General features: G+C 45.6%; 1 protein-coding gene across 5 annotated transcripts in view; it reads left to right on the top strand.

Annotated features, from left to right (window-relative positions):
* LOC105690151 (protein O-mannosyl-transferase TMTC1-like) overlaps window positions 1-18641 on the top strand; it is a 126237-nt gene that overhangs the window by 82444 nt on the left and 25152 nt on the right. For 4 of the 5 annotated variants that reach the window (XM_025746779.2, XM_048656218.1, XM_025746780.2 and 1 more), the window contains 4 exons: window positions 10395-10584; window positions 15867-15988; window positions 16140-16304; window positions 17144-17257. In XM_025746779.2, the coding sequence (XP_025602564.1) occupies window positions 10395-10584; window positions 15867-15988; window positions 16140-16304; window positions 17144-17257 (591 nt within the window). The remainder of the gene's footprint in view (window positions 1-10394; window positions 10585-15866; window positions 15989-16139; window positions 16305-17143; window positions 17258-18641) is intronic. The other variant, XM_025746781.2, reaches the window with a different exon arrangement.

The raw sequence follows: 18641 nt of genomic DNA, 5'->3' as shown, positions 1-18641 counted from the left end.
CATAGCGCACGGAGGCGCTTTGAGGGCTGTTTTTCTTTTTTTTTTGCCCTTGGATTATAATTTCTTCCTTCGGAATCGTGACTTTTTCGAGGATTTTCTTACGCCTTTGGTAACGGCAGTTGCGATGTGCCCGAAGGTTGATTTTTTCGTGGGTTACCTTTTCGCGATCTCCTTTTTTTTCTCCCCCTCGATATTTCTGGGGGGAAAAAGTAACAAACGAAACGCGATACTCCCAGAGTTTTTGAGAGGACCCGCGTTTCACCCGCGTAAAATTATCCGGTTTCGAGGTATCGCATCTGTAATCCATCAGGATGAAATAACTAACATTAGTTAGCGCGTCTCGTGTTCAATTAGCGATTTCATTCTACCTTCATGACAGATCGATCTGTAATACCGGGCCAGTTGGCAGGTTCTGAATATCTAAAAGCTCGTATCGGTCATGCGATATCCGAAATAGATCCATCGGTCGCGAAACAGGCGTTCGACGTATGACGGGCATTTATTTCGTTTTTTTTTTTTTTGTTTTTTTCTCTTTTTTATTTTGTTCTCCGTCGATCAAAAAAAGATGCCCATCGCAATGGGGTTTGAATTTTATACGAGCGCGAAATATATATATGTATATTATATATATCCGACCCACAAACGCCGGCTCGATAGAGTTTGCATTTTTTATAAATTTCATCAATTTATTCTTTCATTTCGTTTTATTCTCGTCCCATCCGCCCACCCGTTAAAATATTTTTCCAATGCAATAATAAACGTTGACAAAAAATTCTTGAGCCGTGTAATCTTAAGGGCATAAAAAGCTCGATAAAAACATTGTCGGTTAAAAAATTTTAAAGGGAGGATGAGCCGTGGTCGGGCGATTCGCTCTCGTGCGAAATCCACCCTGCATCTGTAACGTGTGCGTGTGTATAGGTGTATGCACATACATGCGATACTCCCTGGTCAAAGTGCTTCATCCCCACGGAGCCGTCCGTCCTGGACGCGGCAGCGAGACAGAACGGGAGGGGGGAGTACGTGCTCGGATTTAGGTGGGACTCTACCCCCTATAAATTAACCCAGTTATGGCGTAATGACCCGCGACGTAAATGGATAAGTTACACCGTTATCAGTGCGCGGCGAATGTACCGGAAAACTTAATACCGACTGCTCGCGGAGAGTCGGGCAAGACGAGGGCGAAGAGCGGACGCGTAAATATCGGATTCGAAAGGCCGCGGCGGGCGAAGCTACGAACGGCGATCTTCGTGAACATCTCAGCGCCTTTGACGAGTCGGAGATAGTCGTGGGAGGAAAAGTATTCGGGTTGCGAATTTCCGTTGAAATGTTTCGATCGTTACGGGGTGGCGTGAATGAGACGGGGAAATGTATATCGGACGAACGAATCGGCACAGCGGCGTGTGTAACACGTAAGCTCAATAGGCTGAAAATGTTTATTGAATTTTATCGCGCTACGTAACACGGTGGGTGGCGCTGGAGTTACGAACAATTATTGGAAATATGCAGGACGGAGCGCCGTGGCTAATGCGCCGTCGTTACGTATCAATGAAAATCTGTTATAACACCCCAAACATCCATTCGGATATTATTTGCGCGAATATCTCGTTGATAATTGGTTGTTTTATTTTTATTTTTATTTTTTTTTTCGAATTCGCTGTTTTTTTTTTTTTTCTTTTTCGCCAGCAATGTCCTTTGTTGGAACAACGCTGTCCCGTTTCGATTCTCAAGGGATTGAGTGCGTGCAGCTGTGCCGGGGTTTAGAATCTACATGCGAACGTATGTTTCGTATTCCATTTGATTTTGCGTTAGATCGAGAGGCGTATATCGGGCGTGGGGTGATGTGGAGTAAAGTGAAAAGAGGCGAGGTGTACAAATAACGAAATTCCGAGTTTAGATCAAGCGAGAATCTGCTAAGATTCCAACACCCTCGGAGATTTCTAACGGAGAGAAAAGTGCCGGAGACACGCCGGGGCACGCTCCTATAAATACGCGCATTTCGAGTTTCATCCGTCTTACCCGCGCCCCCGGTGAGAAGCGAATAAATACGAGAGATAAGGTATTTCGGATAAAAGAAGACCCGCTCAAAGTGGCATCGTCTAACGGTTAAATTTTCACAGTAACTATACAAACGAATACCTGTACCGGCGAGACCCACTCTTACGCGACGAGAGTAAATGTGACGGACGCCCTCTTCGAAATGACGATCACAAACGGGTGTACGTCGACGCTTTCGCGAATTGAAATCGTTGGAAAAATGAAAATCTGTCGTCGAAAGAAAATCGTCTTCCCCTGTACGTCGTACGTCCGACGCCTCGGTAATTCGATAGTTACTCGGATGCGAAACGGCGGTGTAACGTGCCCAGTCAAGCGATGCATATCCGCCCTCCGGCCTACAAAATTGATTGACAATAAACCTCGATTACTCCGCGGTCCTTCCTACGCTAGAAATCCGTTATCTAATCTCCGTTACAAAGCCGACCCACTCGGTGATCGGTCGGCACGGGAAACCTACGTTATGCTACTATTTTACTCGCGGTATCCGCACCAGCCCCCGTCTAGTTTGAATTTATGGCTATTGGTTCGAGAATAAAGGGAGCTAGGAGGAGAAGAGTGTTCGACTGACGGGAATGAGAATCGAGGAATTCGTCTCCTCGATCTGTTGGCTCCTCTTTACTTTCCCGAAAAGGGAATATTCGGTGTTGTCAGTTTACTGAAAATTCAACTCGCTAGAAGACAACGCCGAGTAATGTCCCTTTCCGCCGAGGGGCGTCGAAATACCGCCTTTCGCTCGTTCTCATCGCCTCACCACGTCACGACGACGGTGAAAGAAAATAACCTTTGCACGTGATGATAAAATTTGTCACTCATATCTTCTGCGTTTTATCCTTACTTTAACGGGGTCCTCTGCCACGTCTCACCGAAGATCCCCTTTCTCTTTCGCTGTCATCCGGCTCCCCTAGTCCCCCCGTTTCATAGCCCTTCTCCGTTTATACCGTCTACATCTTATCCTCGGCCTCGAGTTGACAAAAACAGGTTTTCCGTCAACCGGGCCGTAAGTAACGAAGTAATATTTTTCGGGATAGCCGGTGGCATGGTTTTCTTCAAATAGCATTAACGCGTACGAGTTCGGGTGCGAGGAGGCTAACCGGAATCGGGATACAAGGAGAGGGAGAGAGAGGGAGCGAGGAAAAGGGCCCGCGCCCGTTTCACCCCGAAACTCGATGAAGAGAAGCTTGCCGTTTCCACGTTCGGTTTGGCAGTATTCGTCGCCGCAAGAGAACGTATCAATTACACTTGAAATATTAGCCTGTCGGTACGCTTAGGAAGGAATATATCCAGGCCTGGGTTCGTCCTTTGCGTCTTGTGCGACGATAGCGGTTTCGCAAGGGGTGAGAAGGCGATGAGAAATTCAGATTTTGGGTCGGAGAAAGTCGACGCACTTCTCCAAAGAGCTTCCCCACTCGCCCCCGAATTTACGCGAAAAGCTCGCCGAATCAAATTCGACGTCGCGTTACAAATACGCCGCGTATATCTCATTCCTATGACAACGAAGAAAATAAGATACGACAAAAAAAAAAAATAAATATACTCATACGTATCCAAATCAGATCAACGGCGCGCCTGCGACGGATTTAAATCTCGGCGAATAAATAAAAAACGAGAAGGAGAAAATATTCCATTCTCTTCGTTAATTTGTTCATTCGGTTTTCCCTCTGTACGGAGTTGACAAAGCGAACGTACAAAAGCCTAGCGATAATCGTGTCATTGAGTCATCGATAACGCTGCAATATTGAGAAATATCTTCGGGTAATTTGGCTAATATTTTTCGCGAGTTTTTTACAGAAGGGGGAATGAATAATCGGTTTGACGTTATCGATTGGTCGGAAATGAACGTTACCCCGTAACCGAGAAAATTCAGAGAAAATATTCAAATCCATCCTCTTTAATATTCGATACAATCCCGGGGGCTAAAGCAGAAAGAGCGAAGGCCGCAGGCGCGACTGAGGTGCTCCCGGAGAAACCCGACCGGGCACGGGGTTGGTTCGTTGGATTTATTTATCTTTACATCTAATTTCATTTTCCGAGCACGTACTCCTTAATCAATTCTCTCCGGTCCTGCCCTGCCTGATGGTGAATCAATTTCCAAGCCTTCCACTATCAACGACCTAAACTTGTCCTTACCGGGCTTTCGTCCGCATCGAAACCCCGAGGACACGGGGGGGTCGTGGCGGAGGTCGTCGGGGCGAATTCGATGCTCCGAACCGCGCTGATTCAAGGTCAGATATCGTCTTCGTATTCTGCTGCATTCGACAACTATCGCGTGAATTCGAAGTCATTATCGCGTGACGAAACGAGGGTGATTTTCATTTGCTGATTCTGAATTTTGTGTTTTCCCTTGCGGTTATTTTCGTCGCTAACCCGAAAAAAATTGATAGAATTTTTTTCGAATCGATATCAGGGGTTCGACTTCGGATATACGCGATATTATCCGGATCTTGTCCTCCTGCGGGGCTAACGGAACAGCTATCCATATTTATTCGTGGAAGTTCGTCGTTAATCACGTCAACGAATAAAATAAAAATATCCGAAGGGGTCGGGGTATGAGAGAGATTATGCGCGGGTTGGAAAAGAGAACGGCGAAAGCGAGAGAGAGAGAGAGAGAGAGAGAGAGAGAGAGAGAGACCGAGTGATAGAGAGAGAGAGAGATAAAAGGCTGCGGCTAGAATACATTATTGTCATTGTTTTTTATTTTTTTGGTCGAGTGCTAAGTTTTTTCCCGCATTGTTCTTCCAACTTTTCTAAAGAATTCTGCGCAGCCAGGCATTGATTAATATCGTTGCCGGCCGCCGCAGTGTCCGTCTCGATGTTATTATTATTTTTATTGTCTTTTTTCACCCCGTCTTCCCCTGCGTTTAACGCAGCTACGTATATATACATAACCATTCATTTGGAGAGATATACAAATTTTCCACCCAACCGTCTTCCCTCAATTAAGAAATTCAGATACGAAAAAAAAGAGCCTCGGTCAAATCAGGATAATAATAATAATGAAAAAAAAACCTCCTCCGAGGTCCGGAAATTGAATTCTACCATTCGCAAAAACCAACTACGAACGGAAAGCTCACGCGAACTTATCCGGGATTAACTTTTAAGTTTTCATACTCCTAATAAACTGAAAGAAATAAATATTAGGGGAGCACGATTATTTGCGGAGACCCTCGAATTTTGACATTTAACTTGCGATGTAATTTCCCGAATCACTTAGCATCATACTTATTCGTTATCCCGTTATTCGTACTATTATCCATCGGTATAACCGTAATTCCGCACTCACGACCGTTCGGTAAATTATTTCGACTATTATCTCGATTCTGTGCAGACTGTAAAGACTCTTGTTACCTTCTCCGCGTAAATATATGTGAAAATTAAAAGAAAAGCTCTAACTGCGCGGCAATTGGGTAGAGTGGAGAGGCTATCGTTCGAGTAATGGGCACCGTCGTGAATTTTTTACTCTTCCGCTAGCCATTCGTTAATATACAAGGCAGTCAAAAGGTAGAGGCAACATGACAATGACGAATGTAAGACCTACCGCCTTTACGTACCTACCTCGTACCATACGTTCGACCCCTATATTTTATTAATGCCTCCACATTTCGGTCGACGGTAAGTGAAAAACTTTTCTCGACTCCGACGACGTGTTCGAAGAATCTGAGAGGGCTGAAATACAACTTTCGTACGGCCAATAACGTCCGGGCGAACTCCTCGCTACCCGTTAGCGATTATTATTCCGGTAATTATTCATCCGTTTCGCACAATGACGATATATTTAACGTCAGATTATAGACCTATACACGCGCGTATATCAGCCGGGATGTTTCATGGACCGGTATACTTGCTCTAATGCGGTAGGTAAGTAGCTTACCGCAACACAAACCCTCCACCAGCTAATTTATGCGAACTAATAGTTGTGAGCTAGTTATATACAAGCGTTGGTTAAATCCGTTTCAGCTGCTCGTAATCTATTCGCGCGCGACGATGATCCTTCCCATCCGCAAATATGGCGCTGCAAAGTATCGAAAAGTTCGAAAAAAATTCACAGTCAAGTATCTTCGCGGCGAGAGGGGATCTTTCTCCCGACCTTGAATCACGGGAGAGACTCCGGGAGCGGTTATGCCATACGGCAGGACCGCCGAGAGGGAGGTAGACGGGGTAAAGTGGCCGCTTTTCGATGCCAATGGACTGGAATGACGTAAAAATCTATTTCGCGGAACAAATGACGTGGCCAACGATTGACCTCAACTGACCTCTTAGGTGTCTATACCGAATTCCCGAAATAATCGACGGATGTCCGACCGCGGTTAGACTTAATTTACGGTTAATTCAAATTCATCTTAAAAACGTTCGACGCCGAAGGATTTAAATTCTCATTATTCGAAGCACACCGAATCGGACGGAGAACCATATAAGTATATCGAACCTTTTGACGCTCGGAGACCGTGGAATTGAAAAATTATTCACGGTTCGAAGGGAAGCCGGCTGGACGAATTGGTACTGCTCTTCTGAGACCAGAACGTAACCTTCGCTCTCACCCTCCGCGAAGTTAGCAACAGTTGGCTGAATTTCATTGCGCATGAAAAAAAAAAAACATTGAAAATAATTTCAAAAAAACAGAGGTCAACTTTTTCTGCGAATATGCTAAAAATTCAACGCTTCGTCATTTCACTTGGAGTTTCTATTTTCTGAATCGGGTTAAACATCCCTTGCATTCTCCGACCTGATATCAGATTTGTTTGAAATTCTTAGCACTCGGAACCCAGTTCGGATTTTTTATAAATTTTTTCCCCGAGCCTGCTCACTGTGATACATTTTTTTAAAGAATTTCTATCGACGTATTCTGCGGTTTATTCGTCGTATTCCGAATGCAGTGAGAGTGAACGACACAGCGTAGGGTGGGTTATGAGTGTGATTTTCTGGGCGCTCGAGGATGCACGGAGGTCATCGCTGTCCCAGGGTGAAACTGCGAGTCCGGCGTGCTGCTGCCGCATTGCAGCTAGACAGAGGGTTGCCATCCCCAGCCGTCCCGGCGTCACGGCGTCCCGGCGCTACTAACCGGGACCCAGACCCTGGATAAAGCTCTGGACACGGTGCTTCGTGGCTTTGGAATCGACGACGAGTCTCCGGAAGGATTACAGGTGAATCGGCGCGCAAATGATTACCCATCTCAGGTCGGACCGAAAGTCAAACACGCGACAAACAAGGGAACGGTTGAACGGAGACCGGTGATCTCATTCATACCGAGCATGATTTGCTATTTTTCCTATAAAATTGGAAATTCGGCTCGTCGCGGAAGCACCACTTTGGAATAATTCGCGGCGAAAGAGGCACCGACGGACGGACAGGTGAGACGGACGTGAGGGGGTCGGTCGGCACGGCTGTGTTGTTTCGTTGGTTGAGATGACCGAAATTCCGACAATAGCAAATAAGCTTATCGAGCGTGTATAACGCGGTGAGAGGTGCAACACTCGAGTGGGATTTCTGACGTGGGTCGGATAGTTGACAGGAGCGTTGAAATCTGCGGTATCATCAAGTCGTCGGGTGGGCGTGGGATGAAATCCGGGTAAATCCTTTGAGCATGATTTTCGAATAATCAAAGGACAATGACTGCCATCCTTTCCGGCGAAAACGCAGCTGTGATAAGAACGGGCCACGGATCCACTGAGCTTCTGCGCAAAAAGCTCAAAGCGATGGTCACGCGATGCTCGTAACAACCGGGAGGCGGACGCCCTTAATCGCCGTTCTATTCTACTCGCTATCCAAACAACCGAATAATCATTGTCAAAGATTTCTCGGAAATGTGTCTTGTCCGGATTCTAATGCCCCCCCCCCCCCCCCCCCCTCTCTTTTCTTCGGCTCTACAACCATAGCAGGTGAATCGAAATACCGAAAGAAGATCATTCCACGATCATTGATCCAAACTCTCTCGAGGAATTCGTTAAAGGGTTATGGATTTCCTCGATGAAATTGAAAGTGGGTAAACACTGACCAATGAATTCTTCGACGATTACTCGTCAAGGTTTTTTGGATAATATTTCATTGGCAAAAAAGTAACGACGATATATTTTTATCACTTTGGCGACTGCACAGCGCGCTCAGAGGTATAAAAAATCGTGGTTTCGACCGATTTGATTCCTTTTTCGATTTATAATCGGCTATCAAAGGCTCTCTTTCAGAATTTAGGACTCGGGGTGAGTTACCGAGGTACTTGGCGTTAGCGTTCAATTAATAATTACCGTTCGGACTAATTCCACTGTTAATTGAAAGTCTTCGGAATTTTTCAAATACCGTACCTCCGTCAGGTAGCGGTATCCGATTATGAATAAATCTTGATTACGTATCCCGCGCAATCTTACAACTATATCTATGCGCCCCCGATCCACTATCGCCCGTTTAATCTAACCTAAGTAATTTTCTTACGTGATTATTATGAAATTAATTGAATCCTAGGCCACTCAGCTCTTTCGTCGTTGGACGCGATGATACCCGATAAAGAATAGCCACCGTGATCAGTGTTTCCCCGTCCTATATGGACGTGCGGTACACAGTGAACTTGGCGATAAATCACATCCGACTCAATATTATCGAGTCATCCTGACCCGATTCTACTTTTTTTTTTTCATCACAGAGAGGTGCTAATTAGCGATTCGTCAAGTTTATACCAAATAAGGGTTATTCGCGCCTCGAATCTAATTTTTTACGGTAGGAAAACTTGGTCCCCTGGGATTTTCCCGGTCGATATTTAGCGCGAAAGAAAATAAAATAGCCGGTAAATACGACTGGGAGTCTTTTGTTTCCAATGACAATACGAGAATTTCGTTGGCCAAGACTTTTCTCGTTAATATCGAAGAGCCGTTCCGGAAGTTATAAATATTTTTCACCCTCTTTTGTTCTCGAGGTATATGGCGCGTAAGCTCAGCAACAAATGTTGCTGCATCGCGCGTAGGGATCGGGTTATTACGCGCGCACCTTAAATGGTTGTTAATTACCCTCTTAGTCTTGAACGAAGTCTTGCGCGACTTGATTAATTCGCCATGATTTTAATCCTCTGAAATCAACTCGACGGTGGTACCGGGCCGCTTTAAATATCTTTAAAATAAACGCCCTTCGAGAGAAACGTACCGAAACGTCACCGCAATAACCAGCCCGGCTTCCCCCCCCCCCCCCCCCCCCCCCCTCGACGACTAATTTCAAAATCCGGAAGTCACTCTGCCTTTCGACCACCAACGCTCGGTTCGCAGCGTTTAATGTTTAAATGCTTCGAATTCCTTCCTCCACAATTATTTTTTACATTTCCATTCCCGCTCATTCTTCTTTGCTCCCCTACTCAAGGTAATATTAAAACGGTTCTAAATAAGCGTGTAAAGAAGACACGATAACAGCTGGAGAGAACAAGAAGGAAAATAAAAATAAAATTTCAAAGAGAAGAAAAAAGCATTTACGGAGGCTCTCCGAAGAATGCTCGACGAAAAGCACAGCATTTACTTGATGGCATAAATAATTGAAACCCTACGATCATCAAAGTAGTCGAGAAACAAAGAAAAAAAAAAAAAGAAAAAAAAAAACAACAACGGTACGGCAGAGAAATAATGAAGAGAAAAGTAATATCGGATGAATATTAATAATCAACGATGCAAATAATGCGGCTTGAATTTCTCTCCAAACTCATTGCCGGTAAAACATAAATAGACATGTAATGATACTTCGATCGTGAGCAAGCGGACAAAATGAGTATTTGGCACGATTGATCAAAGTTTTTTTTTTTTTTTCACCGCTACAAATTTTTCGAAACGATCGTAAGTGACATTTCATACGAAGCGTATCTCGTCGCCGAGCGTACGATTAACTCTTATCAAAAAAAAAAAAACAACTTTGGTCGATATAAATTCGTCAATGGTGCACTCGTAAAACGATGAGCTCCACTGGAGCTGACATTGTTCGCGTGTGGAGTGGCTGCTTCATGGTAGCGAAGGGGATATAGGGTGAGAAAAAGTGGATGAAGCTTCAGACAATTGTATGGGCCGAGGATCGTGGCTGTTGGCTGGTCGAGGCATGAACCGATGGCGTCTGCTGCTGACGCTGAGCTTTCATTTTCTCACTATCAGCATCTCTCGATATAATCTCCACTATATCGTCGTCGCATCTGCGCTAGGCGCCTTTTTTAGAGTGGCTTGCACGGCACGTCCATTGTTCACGTGGTACGCTAACGGAAAAACTGCAGTACGCGCCTTCGCGGATAATATCGCCGAGCTTCGTAATTTCACCCCACATATTCATCGTGTTTCCCCTACAAAAGGAACAAAAAAAAAAAATCACCTTATCTCTTTTATTTGTTACAGGTTACTGACGTTTTGTTATCTGGCCGCCCTCAACTGTTGGCTTTTGGTGTGTCCGGCGACGCTCTCCCACGATTGGCAAATGGGCTCGGTTCCGCTGGTCGCGTCCGTTGCGGACGCGAGAAATTTGGCTACGTGTATTTTCTTCGGAGGATGCGTGGTGCTCACGTACAAAGCGTTCACGGATTTTGAGGTGAGCGGCCGATCGTATTACCCGCGAATACTCCCCGTCTGTAATTTTCAATATGGCGAAAAAGCTGCCGAGCCAAAGGGAAAAAAAAAAAAGGAAAAAAAAAAAAAACACCAGAAACTCTTTCAATAACACGGCTGTTTGAGCGGCGGTCGGGTGAACATTTTATTAAAACGAAAATTAAATAAATGTTGCACAAAGATACTTCATCATGTTATATAAATGTGTTATTATAATTATAATTTGCTAACTTCCCCGCGGCACTTTCACCCTCAATTCGCCCCTCGTAAAGTTCCGCTTCCGTCGGACTTTCATTTCACCCTCCCTTATCACCTCATCGTGTACAAATGCGGAGCCGTTATGGAATTATACACGTCGCCCTTTCAGAAGATTCTCAAGCTCGATTTATCGATGAGGGATTAAACCCTACGAATCCGCGCGAAATCGACCTCGTCCTCGTTGCGGAATAAAACCGATGCGATGTATGGGAGTGGGAATTTCGCACCGACGCGTGTCCTTTACACGTTTGGATTCCATCTGCAAAAAAAGAAAAAAAAAAGACGGCGTCAAATTGGAAGAAAAAAAAGAAAAACAGTAAGATACGGATGCGGAGTAACTTTTTACACCTCGCGCGCCGTCACCGACTCTCTCTCTTCGATCTCGTCTAATTTCTCAGAACGAAATCGCCGAGAGCTCGACAGGTCGGGTCAGGAATGCGCTTCCGATCGATCGCACCTGCTGCTATTACGTCGGCGATCTTCAGCTGGGATAATAGCACAATTTGGTCGGTCGGTGGAAGCGTTTATCGGTTGAAATATGTATTATTCATCGGGCCGCTATCGCGATGGATTTTCTAAGAGGTTCTTGTAGCTTTGTTGGATGTGCAAGCGTGCAGCGGATATAATCGAGTGTCGAACAAACGCCTTGGCGCTCCGAAATATACCTATACAACGCACCGTGAAATCTTCTCGGTCGAGCAAATACCGATCCAATTGAATCCTCTTAGCTCGCGATCCGATCCGATCGGAGATCCACAGTAAATCGGGCAAACTGATAATCGGTTATGTTACGGATATGGACCCTCCAGACCATAACCCATCGTGTAATGGCTCCGCTTAACGACACTGCTCCAGTTACCACCCGAAGGGTAATGATGCAAGCCGAACGCTACCTGCTCCCGATACACGCGCGAACCACACGAAACCGTAATAGTATTATAACCAATGTATTACCCGCCCACCTTATTTCTGCCTGCATAAACCCTCGTATTAATTCGTTAATCTAGCTCATGTACGTGCATAATACGTCGGTATTACACTTTATACGGAATCTCGCTATTCGATTCATCTTGTTTTTAATACCAGTTTTATCACGTAGTTTCTTTTATCTTCCTCTTGTACCGCACGCTCGTGTTTCCTTTTCCCTCCGCAGGGAGTAACTTAAGTTATATACGTGGGACGAAGGAATTTGAAAAACGCGTGAGGTTTCTTTCTTCATTTTTTTTTTTTTGTTTTTTTACATCGGTGTGTATATAACTGCGTTGAAACAAAAGTAACGCTGGAATACGTGCCTCGGAGAACAGAGCTGAGATAATCCCCTGGAAGCTGCACCCACGGTGACCGAGTTTTCCGGATAAATTGTTTCCCAGGCATTGAGCAAGTGTCCATTAATTTTATACGTGTTTATTTTATATTGCTCGTGAGAACGGAAAAAATCTAACGATCTCCAAACTCGCAACTCTCCTTCTGAAGGGTTAGCAGCGAAGAAATAAATGACCGACAATTTTTCCCTTTTTGGAGCGCAAAATTTCACATATCTCGATGGATTTTATTTTTAGCTGAATTCGGCCAATGGATTCGTGTCCCCGAGATCAGGTTACGGTGGAAAAGTATCCTGCGATCGATTTTGAAAATATCTTTTATTTTTGTCCAGCAAAATCAACATTTTTTTTTTTTATCGACGATTCTAGAATACTTTTATGTATTTTGATCTCAGGAATCCGAAACTGACAATTAAATCGATCATCGACTCTGAAGCGGAGAAAAACAAACATGTCGATCGATTTGTTATCGTAAACCGAAATTATTTCGTTCGTTGATATTTGATGTAAAAATGTAGTGCCCCACTTTATATTCAACGAATCTTTACGGGTATACAGGTATAAATTCGCTCGTTTGGTACGCACCTACGTCTTGTAGTACGAGGAAATATAACGTTAAAACTTTTGAAATCGCATTTTTCTACCACCTCGCCGAATCCGTTCCATTTTATTCTACCTGTCTCGGGTGGGCCTCGACTCCATACTAACAAGCGGAGCTACTCGAGCGTATATATATATATATGTATCCGTAGACATACCGTATACCTATACACGTATATAGTGGTAGAAACTTGGGAACAATACACGTAACTTAATTTCAAGATTAATTACAAGTTTCTCCCTCGTTCGGTCGGTCGGACTACCGTCCGCTAGCAACTCCGCAAGGGGCGGGAATAAAGGCGGATAAAACCGTGAACGGTAACGCTTTTGAAGTTCTTTTAAAACTATTTACGATCTCGTTGCAATAACCATTATGAGTTGAAAATTGCACGTTCCGTCTACCTGTCCTGTATCTCCTTACTTCGCCGTTCTGAAAAAAAGGGAGACGAAGATGGGGAGAGAGAAAAAAACGAAGATAACCGACAAGATGAGCTCCAGTCACGCTTAAAATCCCCCCCCCCCCAGGATTAAAAGCGAGAAGTATCGTAACGGGGGCGACTGTACTAATCATGCGATATAACTTGTAACAATTCCGCGAAAATTGCTCTGAATATAGTCGTCGCACTATCTAGTTATGAATAGAAAAGTTGTGCGGGTAGAAGGAGAAAAAAAAAGGAGGAACAAAAAAAAAAAAAAAAACAAAAATAATAATATCAATCTTACGAGCTATGGAAATTTGTTCGCGGATGTAAAATATGCAATGCGCAAGAAATTCCGCTCTGCCAATTATAACCAGCTGGGATTTTCGCATTCTACTTATACCGTACGCCGCCGTCGTACATTTATTACTTTTTCTTTTAGTTTTACTTACAACCATTTTATTCCCCGTCGATCCAATAAAAAAGCTCACGCGATTAACAACTATACAGTTACAATGGGAGAGCACGGGTACGTGCGCCGCACGAAAAGATTTGTCGCCTCGTTGTCGGTCACGTACATTTTGATACCCGCATGCACCACTTATCCTACTCGTGTACAACGACGAAAAAAATGATCTGTCCCGCGATAGTGATAATTATCTTCGTTACTGTCATTTTATAAATCATTCACGACGCGCGGCGAGGACAACGACGAAGTTACGTGAGCTTTGAAAAATGTAGCGTACGTCTCGGTGTCGGAGGTACATATTTCAAATTCCTATTGACTCGACGCCGCAAATCCTGTGATTCCATTGTGCGAGGTGGAGGCGCCCGTGTACCCGACGCAGTGTCTACCAATCTGCGCGGTGTTAATAATGCGTGCTAATGACGCACGAACTGCGGATAGATACAGACGTACGGATAGTTAGATAGACGTACGGGCGAAAGTGGTAGTGGTGGTGAGGTAAGTTCCAACCGGCGTCGGCTGCGGTAGCCGATTTTCCCTGAGGCACATGCTGCAGGGGAGAGTGCGCATTGGGGAAGGGGGGAGGAAAGGGTGGAAAGGGAGGGAAGGAGGGAAGGAGCGAGGACGTAGGAGCGGATGTGGAAGTGGAGGAGTGAATGCGGATTGCAGGGGTGTCCAATCTGCAAGGGTTTTGTGTACACCGTACGAGCGGCGGGGGGGGGGGTGGGGGGCGGGGGGGTGTGCGCGCAGCCGGTTTGAAGGAGGCGTTTCCGCAATGCGTCGTACAACAACGGTTGACTTAATTGATGAATAGCGTCGCGTCGATTATAATTAGACGACGTGATATCCATCCCGTGATTTATATAAGGGTGCGCCCGTGAGATGGAAGTTCGCGAGTCACCCCACTCCGCTATACATCTCGTGCACCTATACAAGCACACGCGCGCACACACGCGCGCACACACGCGCGCACACCAGCCACCTATTCCCCATTCGCAAAGTCACGATGAACACGGGAGGGTTTAAATTAATTTGAGCTTTGGCCCCGGTAGTTGGTTTTGGTTTAAACGCTCCCGCTCCTTCTCACCCTCATTCCCGAGCTTCGCGCTACTTTCGGCTTGTAGCCTGCAAAACTTGAAACTTTACCAAATTTCTTATACCCACCTTACCCCAAGACTCGGCCCTAATAAAAACCACCCGATCCTCGCCCCTGCTTTCTTTTCTTCCTCGTTCTCTCTCCCCCGCCCCCTTCGCATCGCTCCGTTCTCCGCACTATTTTTATTTTCCTCTCTTTCGATTAAGTCGTGTACGATTTTTTATTCCCCCATCGCTCGTTATTAATTTTATTAGTTTCCGCATGCTATAATAATATCGGCGACACGCGACGTGTGGTAACAAGTGATAAGGGTACCTACCTATGTACCGAGGGGCTGTGGAACAAAAAAATTTCGAACACGAGGGTGCGAGAAGTCGATGTCTCTGTAAGTAGGTACCGGGTACTACTAGGTGCTTGAATCGTATACGCGGAACGTTTTCACCCTTTTACCGACCTCGCGCTACGCCCACCCCCCACACCCCCACCCCACCCGCGCGTATCGGAGAGTCGCCGCGGCACGCGTACATGTGTGTCGTTTCTATTAAAATATGCAAATATCTGGGCAATCATTTTCATGTTTGCCCTCTCATATCAAGCGTGTACCATTGAAATACAATGCACGAACTGGACACGAACCAGTGACCCGTAATACGCCTGTTCCACAGTTGCATACCGGGTTTAACTGCCGCCGCCCCCCCGTGATCTCTCCTCCCTCTCTCTCTCTCCTTTTCGCCCCTCTCTCTCTCTCTCTCTCTCTCAAACGCGTATATCTGCCGTACACACGTTTTCGCGTTCGCGATGATAAACGAACGTAATTCAGACGCACAAAAGCTCGCCTCGCCCCGCCTACCCAGGATCATGGAATTCTAATTAGAAATAGCCTCGGTATCAACCACAATGCAACCGGTAGCCGGTCCCTTTATTCACTCGATGGTTCGGTTGTGCAGTCATTTGAAAATTATAGGTAATCAATGTACATAATAACCCGCGTTGCCCATTCCGCGATCCATTCAACCGAATGCTATTCGCAGAGCGTAGCGGTCGTTGCAACGATAATTACCGACGATCGTCGTACCTTGTTTTTAGATTTTTCGTATGTTTCAGCAACAGAGGCATCCTCCTTTGATACTCGGGTGGATGTTCCTAGTACTACCCTTTCTACCCGCCTCGAATTTTTTCGTCACGGTTGGCTTCGTAGTGGCCGAAAGAGTCCTCTACATTCCGAGGTGGGTGCAGAGAAAACTATTCGTACATATATATATATATATATATATATACGAAATGTAAATCGGCCGGTGTACAGCGGATCAGAGTTTATATATCTAGACTACGGCAATACGTGGTGTGAATTTCTCATCTTTCGCATTTTCTCCCCAGCGTCGGCTCAATTTTGCTGACGGTATACGGGGCTCAAGTGACCTGGACCGCTGTTCCTCGGAGACGGAGTCTCATCACCGCGGGTGTCGTCCTGCTCCTCGCCGCGGGGTGCTGTCGAACGGTTCTCCGCAACCGCGACTGGACGTCGAGGGAAACGTTGCTCAGGTGAGGTATCGTTATTCTCTTCCCTCGCTCCCGCTCCCGCTTCCCTCCTCTCCACCGATTCGACTATTTTACGTACCGCGAATAAAGTGTAGAGTAAATCGCTTCGACCCCCTGGTCGTACACACAGAGCCGAGTGTATAAGCTGTATCAAGTGGTATGGTAAGAGAGCAAAAACTGCCGGTTGAGTGCCCGCGCTAGCGTAGACGGTTGCTTAGATTGGAATCGTCTCCGGGGAGCGAGCGAGCGAGTCTGTTTCTTCTTTATTGTACCGTACTCAAAAGCTGGGGGGTATGAGGGCGATGCGAAATTATTCTTAGATAAAAGTTATATTGGGTTATTTCTACTGTGACAACTTTTGCCGTCGTTTACCACCCGTGGGATTTTCGAGGAACAACGCGACACGTTCAAGGCGAATAACAAATTTCTCTTCATATGCTCGAAGAACTATTTTTTTTAACCCGCGTTGCTGCGCGAAAGTGCATTGGGGGAAAGAAAAAAATAAAAAATGAAAAAAAAACAAATGAAAACACACCGATTCTCGTCGCACGGACGACGGCGTTTGAATTATGAAAAATCGTCCGTCTGGCCCGTCTGCCTCGGTCGATGGCTCTAACGTATCGAATCGGCTTCGTAAACAAGAATTTGGCTGTGAGCCATCGATTGGCCCCGTCTCTGGGAAACTCTCGTTGCAATAATTAACCGAATATCATTCTGGTCGACGGTTTTGACGAGCGAGCAACCCGTAAATTTACCGATATCAGGCAGAGTACGGGATGTGCAGCGACGGCAAGGTGTGTTCGTTCCGTAAGTGTAACGCGAAATATAAACTGTTATTTCAGGTCTGGCCTCCGGACGCTACCCCACAACGCCAAGATGCATTACAACTTCGCGAACTTTCTGAGGGATACTTCGCAGCCGGAGCGAGCGATCCTTCACTACCAGCTGGCCTTATGGTGAGTCGAACGGAATCTCTCGATTAATTATTCAAGGACTCCGAGAGTCGAGATCCGCGGAGGGATCCGCATCTCCGACGTCGGCCATTGATATGGAAAAAATAATTTATGGCAAACTCGCCCCGATTTCTCCTCTCGAACTCCTCGATTGTCGGGATTCCGGCGTCGTCGTCGCGTTCGTTTTTAATGTTACTTTGCCGGGGGGATTTTCACCGAGTCGCTGTCTCTTTTCCCTTCGTTCGAATTTCACTTCGCTGCGAATGTGTAAAAGCTTCACGCTGCCGTCAAGCCCACCGGTACAAAGAATATTAGAATAATAGAGGAGAATAAATAAAAGAAACGTTGAAAGAAAAAAAAAAAAAGAGAAAAGGGAGAAAAGCAAAAGTAATCAAAGCTAAATCCAGAAGCGTGGAAGTGGCAATGGACGACTACGGGGCGAACGTAACGTATAAACTAAGAGAGCCTGGATTGCGGTATATTTTACCCCTTGGTTGTTGCTTTTCTCAACTAGTTCAGGTCGGTCAGCCAGGGCTTTGAATGGTACCCTTAGCTGCGCGGGGCTACATATCCAGCCGGACGTATACCTTGGCCACTACGGGCCACCGCGGGGTCGGATTTCGCTGAGTTGGGTCACGAGTAAAGCGGTAAACTTCCATATAAAAGAACAACCCATGGCCCTGTTTCTGACCCCCTTCCGCCGGGGAACCGCGGTAAAAATTCACCCTTACTTTCTTAAATTCCTCCGGTTCAACGAGGAAGCGATACGTGCGGAGGAAAGCATATTTTTGCATTTCCATGTGCGCGTGCGCAGAATTATTACCATCGTACGACGTATAGGTAGGTAAACGTGTGTAGGGGAGAGATTTTACACGAAGAACTCGGATGAAACAAGCTGAAAATATAATTATTTACGTTGTATACCTACTTTGAAGCGCCGTTCTGATCGCCGTAATACACCGCACCGCGTATAATGTATATTACACAAGATTTTCAATTTTCCACTCAAAAGCACGAGCTCGTTCGCCCCGGCGAATATACCGTATCGTGTGTCGTACACGTGCAGTCTACGCGTACGGGATGAGCGTAAATAATGCCGGTTTAAATGTGAACGTGTGTCGCGCTCGCGTTTAGATACACAGTTTGTGGATAAATGGATAATAGACGACGCTAGGGGTGGGTTTTGTATCCGTCAATTTGTATCCATCATCCGACGCGTTGTGCAATTGTATTCGTTGCGACCCAGATTTCCGTCTAAATCCCCGTCGTTTTTGCGCGAGATAGAAAAAATAAAAGAAAAAAAAAAAAAAAAAACAAAAAGCAGCCGGTTCTCTTTTTTTTCATCTCTTTACGCGCGACACGTTACGACGAACGTTTCAGGTCCACG

This window comes from Athalia rosae, chromosome 5 (assembly GCF_917208135.1).
Source record: "Athalia rosae chromosome 5, iyAthRosa1.1, whole genome shotgun sequence".
In the NCBI taxonomy this organism is placed as follows: Eukaryota; Metazoa; Arthropoda; class Insecta; order Hymenoptera; family Athaliidae; genus Athalia; species Athalia rosae.
Note: the sequence above shows the minus strand (reverse complement) of the source record. Positions and strands in the feature narration are given on the sequence as shown.